The following is an 8,800-nucleotide window of genomic DNA, read 5'->3' on the forward strand; positions in this document are numbered from 1 at the left end:
CCCTCCGTCTGTCCTCTCCTGCCCTGCAAAATGCCCGCGACAACAGAGCCTCTGGCCGGGGCCTCGCTGACCGCCCTGGAGCTCTCCAACCAGCTGCCTGAGGGGGGCAGCGCGGCTGCTGAGTGGGGCGCCCGGGGACTGAGCTATGGGGATTTCATCTGTGCTGGCTGTGGGGGACACCCCCTCCCCTGGGCTGCCTCTGTCCAGTTTTGGACTCTTTCCACAGATGTGGGGATGGGTGCATTTTCTGGCTGACTCTAAGTTCCTCCAGGGAGGAGTAATCGGGGCCACAGGTGGACAAGGGCTGAGCTGCCAAGGGTGTGGGCAGTGGGTGGACCATGTGGGTTAAGGGAGACCATAGGAGGCCCAGGCACTGTGAGGCCGAGCTGATCAGGGCCATGGGTAATACGTGAGGACCCTGCTGGATGCTCGGGCCTGGCGCATGCAGCCAGGCAGGCTCTCAGCTTAGGGGTAGCTCCCAAGAGGCCGGGCCTTGGACACCCTGGTGAAACAGGCCCGTGTGGGCACCTGGATGGACAGAGGGCCCTCGAGACACCAGCAAGAATTTGGGCCCAGTGGGTACCACGGTCAGAGGCGAGAGAGGCTCTCCTCTCAGAATAGCCGCAGCCCCACAGCACTGAGAGGGGTGCTCCACCCCTTGCAGGATGGGAGTCATCTTTGAGCACAAGCCTCATGGGTTGGGGGGTAGGGGCTGAGGGAGGCAAAGCGGACTCTGGGGCCATGCCTTCCACCACCTGGAATTCAGCCCCCGGAACAGAGAGCGTTTCGGTCCAGCCTCAGGGAAGTCATGAACGTGTGTGCAAGCCAGTCACAGCCCAGCCCAGGAAGCGAGCAGAGACAGCTGGTTTCTCCAGAGTCCAGAGGAGACTCGCCCTAAGCCCAGTAGAGACATGTGAGCACCTGTCCCATGGCCTGTCCCAGGGGCTGGGCTCAGAGCAGGCAGGGTGCCCTGCAGGGACCACCCCTGACCCCACATGGTTAACCAGGGCTGCAGGAGGCCTGTGTCCCTGAGACCACACTGACCACTGCCTCCCACAGCAGCCATCAGCTACAGACTAAGCCCCAACTGGGCTGGCCAATGCTTTGGAACCAGCTTGGATCATGGGGTCCCCTGTACCTCAGGTCTAAATCAAACCTCCCTATACCCCAAATTTGGATCAGAAATTCTCCTATTCCTGGATCAGCCCCCTCCCCCTAAGCCCCAGGTCTAGATCAAAGATTCCCATATGCCCCAACTCTGGATCAGGGTCCCCTACTCCCAAGGTCTGACTGGAGGCCCCCTCACGGCCCAGTTCTAGATTAGGATCCCATGTACCCAAGTTCAGGATCAGAGGCTCTCAAAGCCCCAGGTCTGCTGTGGGGGACAGGACCTGACTGGGCAGGGCAGACAAGGGAGCTGTCCTCTGGATGGGGGTCATGCACTGAGTGTGAGGTGGAGGGGCCAGGTAAGGAGGTGCAGGTGGCTGGGGGCCCGGGCAGGGGTGCTGGTGGGCAGGGTGAGCTGGGAAGGCCAGGTCAGGGGTCCTGGTGGGTCGGGGAGGTAGGGAGGACCAGGTCAAGGGGTGCAGGTGGCTGGGGGTCCAGGTCCAGGGTCCCGGAGGGCAGGGAGGTGGGCGCTAGCATGGCCACACTTACTGGAGGTGAGGCAGTAGGGGCCTCTCTGGCCGTGCGGGGGCCTCAGGTGCGGGCAGCTTCAGGGCAGAAGGCTTGGGGGCCACGGGAGGCACAAACAGTCCGGGCCTGGCCCCGTCCCTCGGGGCCCCCGCCTCTGGCGCTGTCTTCAGAAACGTGGGCTTGTTGCCTGGCACGGGCGGGGGATCGCTGGCGGGTGGTCCCCGTGGGGGCAGGTGGAGCGACTGCAGCTTGTCACAGTTCCTGGCCTCCGTGGTGGCTACGCCGGTAGAGGTGGGGCTGGTCCCGTAGCTGGAGTGCCGGGGCTCAACACCGGTAGAGGTGGGACTGGTCCCATAGCTGGAGTGCCGGGGCTCAACGCTGGGGCAGGTGTTCTCCCGGAAGCCAGGGGGCTTCCGGATGCCGGGCGGGGCAGGCTGGCTGCCCGTGGGGGGATCGCTCATCCTCCTGGTAGCAGTGGGCCCCCTGGGGCTGGGGTCCACCCGCCGCAGCAGCAGCTCCCTCTTGGCATCCTCCGGGATCAGCCCCACGTCCGGGAGGCTGCGCTTCGGGGGTGGGGGTGGCAGCATAGGTCCTGGGCCCTTGGAGGTGAAGGAGTGGGCACGGGGCACCTCAGAGAAGGCCGGCTTCCTGGGCGTGGGCACGGGGGGCGGCGGGTAGGCTGGTGGTTGAGTCAGAGCGTCTGCGGGCCAGGGAGACAGAGACGGTGAAGGGCTGTACCCCCACTGACCGCTCCACCCGCCCCAGCTGCACCCCATCTCTGCCCACAGGGCAGCCAAGTCACCGGGCCGTCCCCAAGTCACGAGACCCACACCTGGAGGTTGGGGCTAAGGGGCGGGGGGGCTAGGAGCGAGTGGGTGCTCCACAGGTTCCCAGGGGGTGGATTGGGGGGCAGTCACTCAGTAGGCCAGCCTAGCTGGCGAGGTGTGGTGCAGGGCAATACAGCGGTCACCTGGAGTGACCAGGATGGGATGCAGGGCTGGACAAAGCGGAGGGGTCAGCAGGGTGAAGCAGGACGGGACCTGGCGAGCATGTGTGCTGGAGTGGAGAGAGTAAGAGGGGAGAGCTGAGCTCTAGCTGCGGCCAGAGGGCGTCCCTGAGGACACTGAGCAGTTCTGGGGGAAGCCAGAGGGCAGGGGGTGGGGTGGGGGGCAGCCTGGGCCAGCTGGAGGGCAGTGGGCACGACCCAGGTTCAGGGGCTCTGTGTGAACAGAGAGACAGGGCTGGGGGGGCCATGTTAAGGGGTAGAAGCAGAGGTCAGGGACCAGTGTGGCCAGAGGACTTGGGCCCCCTTGGGGGTGGGGGACCCCAGACTCAGCTGTGGAGCGGAGAGCCAAATCCCAGGGGTCTGAAGGGTTGAAGGTGCTGAGGGCCCAGGGCCCAGGGCTGAAGAGGGAGGAGCCTTGGGGGAGGCGGAGGGGGGCTGGAAGAGGTTGGGGTATAAGGTGCAACCAAGAGGACATGAGATCAGCAACAAGGGGACCAAGAGAGACAAGGGGGGCTGGGGGCCCAGGGAGGGTCATCCCTATGAAGCAAGGGGGATGGGGGATGGGGGCAATGAGGCCTGTAACCTCACAAAAAAACGAGTGGGCAGACCCAGGCCCAGGGCAGGGGGAGGGGGCAAGCTTCAGGGTGGCTCCGCCCGCTGGTCGAGCTCGGGGGTGGGGCCAGGGACCAGGAAGCTGCCTGTCAGGTGGCCCAGGAGACCTCCTCAGGAAGCTGGGGACACAGGGAAAGGAGCCAACTCCCTCTTCCCGGCCCAGGCCCAGGCCCCCTCCCTCAGCCCAGCCATGGCCAGGCCTACGGGCACCCTCTCAGCACCTGCCCGCCCTGCTCACCAGCCCTGCTGGACTACCAAAGGATCCTGGGAACACCTGGGCCACAGCAGGGAAACAGGCCTGGGACGCCGCTGACGTCCATCCCAGCTGGACCGCCTACCTACCCTCTGGCTTCCCGGGCTCAGGGGCGTCGGGTTCCAGGTAGGAGTCATCCTCATCATCATGCTCGTAGTCTGTGGGGGTGGGGGTGAGGGGGGTCAGACACAGCAACCCAGGACCCGCTGAGCCTCAGAACAACACTCTGGGGGCGGGGGGCGGGGTGGGGTGGGCTGAGAGGGACGTGAGTGTGAGGACTGAGAGAGGCATTGTCACTCTGCCAAAGGGAACAGCAGGGAAGGGCCAGAGCTGTCACCTGAAAGGAGACATCTGGGGAGCCAAGGGGTGCAGGGGCCCTCACCTTCATTTTCCGTGGGGTACAGGGTGAGACTGATGTCCACAGGCCGCTCCACAGCCCCGTAGAACCTGTCTGTGTCCGAGCCGGGGTCGCTGGGCATGGGGCAGTGGGGGGGGGGCGGGGCAGGGCGTGAGCAGGGCCTCGGCATGTGTGTGAGTATACACACACACACTCACACACACACACTCACACACACACACACACACACATACACACTCACACACACACACTCACACACACACACACATACACATACACAAACTCTCACCCACTGAGCACCGGGGGCAGAGGTGGGCATGAGCGTGGCCTGGGTGGGGTACATGCATGCACACAGAGTATGGGTGTGCACACACGAGGACACACACACAGACAAGGCTTCTCAGACAGGCACAGGCACGCACAGCACACAGCACACCTAGCAATGCACAGACACACCGACTCTCAGATAGACACACAGATGTGGCCACACACACACCCGGCACACGGGTAAATACAGGGACAAGGACAGCAGACATCTGGACACAGACATGCCAGGGAGCATACACCCACACACTTGTGCACACACCTGTGCACGTTGGTACTGTACACTTGTATGCTTTCACCTACACACCTGCTCTGGCTGCCACCCCAGAAACACCGCCCCTCCCTAACACGCCTGGGCACCCCAGCCCAGTGGCCCACCCACCCTGCCCCCCAGCCACAGCCTACCTGCCGTCCAGGGACAGCTCCTTCTCCTGGAAGTGGCCAATCTCCCTTCGAAGCAGGGCCATCCAACTCTGGGGGCAGCAGGACCACAGTGAGAGGGGCACACGGGCAGGCCTTCACTTCACCCTCCCCCCCACGGTGCAGGCTGGCCGGCAGGGACCCCAGTGGGGCACCCCCCCCCTGGCACCTTGCGCTCATCCTCTGAGGACGCAGAGAAAAACCACGTGCGGTGCCGCTTGCTGATGTGGATGATTTTGAAGGGGAAGACGTTGTTGGACGTGGTCTCCTCGGCTGCCCGCATCACCCTGTGGACACCGCAGCTGCAGTTGCCACCTGGGCCCGTTCAGACCAATGCCCCTGCCTGCTAGCAGCCCTATCCTTGATCCACGCAGACTCTCAGAAGACCCCTCAACGACCACTGCCCACCGATGCCCACCACAGCTGCCTGCCAGGGTCGCCGCCCTTGCATAGCCAGCCCGGGCTTGGCCTGGGCATCCTGCGGTCCAGCCCCCACACCCCAGCAGCACTCCTCCCCAGGACTTCAGGGAACCTCGTGACTCATGCCTGCCCCACGGCTGCTCCCTGCCAGATATGGGGTTTCAATAGAAACCAAAGAGGTTGCCAGTGGGGGTGGGGGGGTCCCTCAGGCCTGGCTGGGGTCCAGCAAAGGGAAAATTAATGGCCCTCGTCAGAGCCTGCCCCCAGCACCACAGGGTCCCAGAGCCTGTCCTGTCCTGGTGCCCTAGGCTGGGCCTGGGCTTCAGCAAGACTGTTCTACCAAGTAGTCCAGGAATCTTCCTGAGGGTCCTAGACGGGCCACTAATACCAAGTGACCCTGGGCATATCCCTGCTTCCATTTCTCATGGGCAGGAAGGGCTGGGCCCGCACTGGAGAAAGGGGCCATCAGGGCACAGGGAAGTAGATCCCGGGAGGAGAACTGGATCCACATGTATTGGCCGACCCTGCTCAAAGTGCCCCAGGCCCCTAGTCTGGCCCACAGCACCCCGTGAGGCCAGGAAGCACAGGCTGGGCAGGGGCACAGGAAGTCCCCCAGGGGGGCTGGAGACAGGGGCTTCAGGAGCAGAGACCAAGGGAGATGGGGACCAAGGCAAGGTCATGGAGGCAGCAGTGGCCAGGTGTGGCCTATGGGGACGAGGACGGAGACCATTTCAGATGCTCGCTCAGCCTCTCACAGCTGGGTCCAGCCGGTGGGACACTGTGGACACTCACCGGTTGTAGCCGCTCAATGAGAAGGCGCCCTGTGGGGAGGCAGATGTGCTGCTCTTAAAGTAGTAGACACAGCGCTTGTGGATGATGACGAATCGCAGGGGCCCTGCAGGCGGTGGGGAGGGCTGAGCCGAGGGGCCAGGACACCCCGGGTGACCCCCCCCCTGGCCCCGCTCTAGAGAGGGAGGGTTTGGCCTGGGGACGCAGGCAGGCAGGGCTAAACCGACAGCCCAGGGCTCCCCAGGGAACCCCATCGAAGAGCTCTCTGGATGGAGGGAGTGGACTTGGGCAGGTGGGCCCTCCCTAGAAGCCTACCGGGGGCCCAATGCAGACCCCTTCATGGGCTGGGTGGAGTCACCAGGGCCCTGGGCACCAGCGTTGGAAACTGGCCAGAGGGAGCCAGAGCCAGGATGAGGCCCCCCCCCCCCCCGGGAGCAGGGAAGCCAGGGATGGCTCCCCTGGGGCCAGCAGTAAGAGTGGGGACAAGGCGCAGTGCCAGGAGCCAGAGAGCATGCCCGGCAGCCCTCCTGTGAGCAGCCTCCGGTTGGACAGCTCTGGGAAAAGGCCCAAGCTCTGCTGCCCAGCCGGGGCTCGGCTGGCACCTGGTTCGCTGTGGAGCAACTGGACTGAATGAGGGAGGGCCCCTCCCCAGGACCAGACCTGCCAGGTCACCGGGACCTTCCTCATTTGTGACCAAGAATCACCCCCAGACCCCCGTCTCCATGCTGCAGTAGGGGGAGGTCCTATGAGACACTGGGTAAGGAAGCAAAGGCTCAGAGAGGGTGGTGGTTTGTCTGTGGAAGCCCAACATGGCCCAGCTCTGGACCAGCCAGGCTCTACTACCCCACATCTGCCAAACCCCCACCCCTTCCAGGCCCCACCCACGCTTGCCGCCCAGCTCTTCCCAAACTGTGCTGCAGGCCCTGCCCAGGCCTGTTGCCCTGCCCCTGCCAGGCCCCCAGCCTGTTGTGATGCCCCACCTCCACCAGGCCCCGCCTAGGGGACTCTGCTGGGACCAACCTGAGGACTCACATTTGAGCAGCTGTAGCTGGGTGCCTCCCTTCTTGTGCAGGTAGCCGGCCTTGGCCACACCCCCGGGCATGGTTAGCAGGTTCTGGGCACCGATGGCCTTCATGGGCACGGGCCAGTGCAGCTCCTCAGCCGCCATGATTCTGCAGTGCAAAAGGAGTGACATGACTCAGGCAGGGGCAGGGACAGGCAGCGGCTTGTCTGGAGCTCTCAGGAGGGCACCCGGATCCTGGGGACAGCACAGAGGGCCAGGAAGGAAGGGGTGGGTAAGGGCACTGCAGGTTCCCCCAGCCAGTCCATGCCCTCTGTCAGCCCCACTGTGCCACACACCAGGCTCCCAGGGATCCCGAGAGCTAGATGGGTCCCTTTGTTGCCCACCAAGGACACATCTGCTGCACACACCCCTCAGGAACACCCCCTCCCCGGCCCTTACCACCCAGAGTCTGAGCGCCAGTCTAACCTACAAAAGGTCAGCCTGGGACGGGCTTCCTGGAGGAGGAGGCACTGGGGATGCAACCTACAACCAAGAACCCAAACTCCAAATTCGCCGCATCTCGTCACTGTTGAACTCACGGTGACCCTGTGGGTCACTGAGAAGAAAGCTCCGTGGGGCTTTCTTGACTGTCATCCTGCGGTAACCAGGCCCTCCTTACACCTGCTGCTGGGGGAACCCACAGCACCCACCTTCCAGTTAGGAACCCGGAGCAAATGTTTTGCTGCCCAGGCACCTTAGATGGGGCGCAGGGCCAGGCAGGAGTCCTCGTAGCTCTGAACCTCAGCAGGGCTCAGTGAGAGGCACTCCACCTCCACCTGCCTGCCCTCACCTGGCTGCCATCAGCCCTACCTAAGGCCTGGAGACCAGGAAGCTAAGAACCCCCAAGTTCTGATTTGAATCTTCTAGAGCAGTGGTTCTCAACCTGTGGGTCGCAATCCCTTTGGGGGTCGAACTGATTCATAACAGTAGCAAAATGACAGTGATGAAGTGGCAACGAAAATAATTTTATGGTTGGGGGGTCAGCACCCCATGAACTGTGTTAAAGGGTCGCAGCCTTAGGACGGTTGAGAACCTCTGTTCTAGAGGCCCTGGCATCTCCAGATCTCAGTTCCCAACGCTGTCAAATGGAAATGACTCGGAAGCAAAAGCGCTGTTATCCTGACTCATAGCCCCTCCACAGGACAGAGTAGAAGCCCCGGTGGGTTTCCGAGACTCAACTCCTTACGGGACAGAAAGCCACGTCTTTCTCCCCCAAAGCTTCCCGTGGTTTCACCCTGCTGGTCCTGCGGCGAGCAGCCCGGTGAATAACCCACGGTGTCACCAGGGCCTACATGGGAATGCCTGTCTCCAATTACGGTGCCGGCGCAGAACACTGAAATACCATGGATTGTCCGCAGAGCAAACACCTCTGTCCTGGAGGACACCAGCATGCTCCCTAGAGGTGAGGATGCTGAGACCGCATCTCACATACTCTGGAGGTGTTGTCGGGGGAGACCAGTCCCTGGAGAAGGGCATCGTGCCTGGTACAACGGAGGGGCGGGGAGACGTGGGAGATGGACGGACACGGTGGCTGCAAGCATGGACTCCAACACAGACAACCGTGAGGGGGTGTTTCTTCCTGCTGTCAGTCGGGTTCTCAGGAGCCCTGGGGCATAGTGATTAGGTTAGGTAGGTAGCTGAGGGACAGGGGGGGTCGTCACTCCCATGCCTTCAAAGGCCCCCATAGTGGAAGTTGGAAAGACATCAGGCAACCATTTGACACCTATGAAGACCCCTAACTGACCAGGCCCAGACAAGGGCCCTAGGCCCAGGTAAAACCAATGTCTTGGACAAACCCACTTGAGGTACAGAACACAGATGAGCCTAACTCAGCCAATGGGGTCAACCAATACCATCAACCACGTCTCCCCAGCCAGAGGTCTGAAATACCCTGGCTGTGGGTACGCCTCCCGCTCTGAC

At 62.9% G+C, this 8,800-nt stretch overlaps 1 protein-coding gene across 1 annotated transcript in view; it reads right to left on the reverse strand.

Annotated features, from left to right (window-relative positions):
* Positions 1-8,800, reverse strand: part of SH3BP2 (SH3 domain binding protein 2) — a 27,374-nt gene that overhangs the window by 5,863 nt on the left and 12,711 nt on the right. Inside the window, exons 2-9 of the mRNA XM_045289467.1 lie at positions 6,850-6,989; positions 5,821-5,923; positions 4,778-4,895; positions 4,594-4,661; positions 3,889-3,977; positions 3,596-3,664; positions 1,657-2,335; positions 1,392-1,545 (exon numbers count right to left, since the gene is read on the reverse strand). Coding sequence (XP_045145402.1) covers positions 1,392-1,545; positions 1,657-2,335; positions 3,596-3,664; positions 3,889-3,977; positions 4,594-4,661; positions 4,778-4,895; positions 5,821-5,923; positions 6,850-6,989 — 1,420 coding nt within the window. The remainder of the gene's footprint in view (positions 1-1,391; positions 1,546-1,656; positions 2,336-3,595; positions 3,665-3,888; positions 3,978-4,593; positions 4,662-4,777; positions 4,896-5,820; positions 5,924-6,849; positions 6,990-8,800) is intronic.

Source organism: Echinops telfairi, unplaced genomic scaffold (assembly GCF_000313985.2).
Source record: "Echinops telfairi isolate 266 unplaced genomic scaffold, ASM31398v2 ScPeMD7_28;HRSCAF=97, whole genome shotgun sequence".
In the NCBI taxonomy this organism is placed as follows: domain Eukaryota; kingdom Metazoa; phylum Chordata; class Mammalia; order Afrosoricida; family Tenrecidae; genus Echinops; species Echinops telfairi.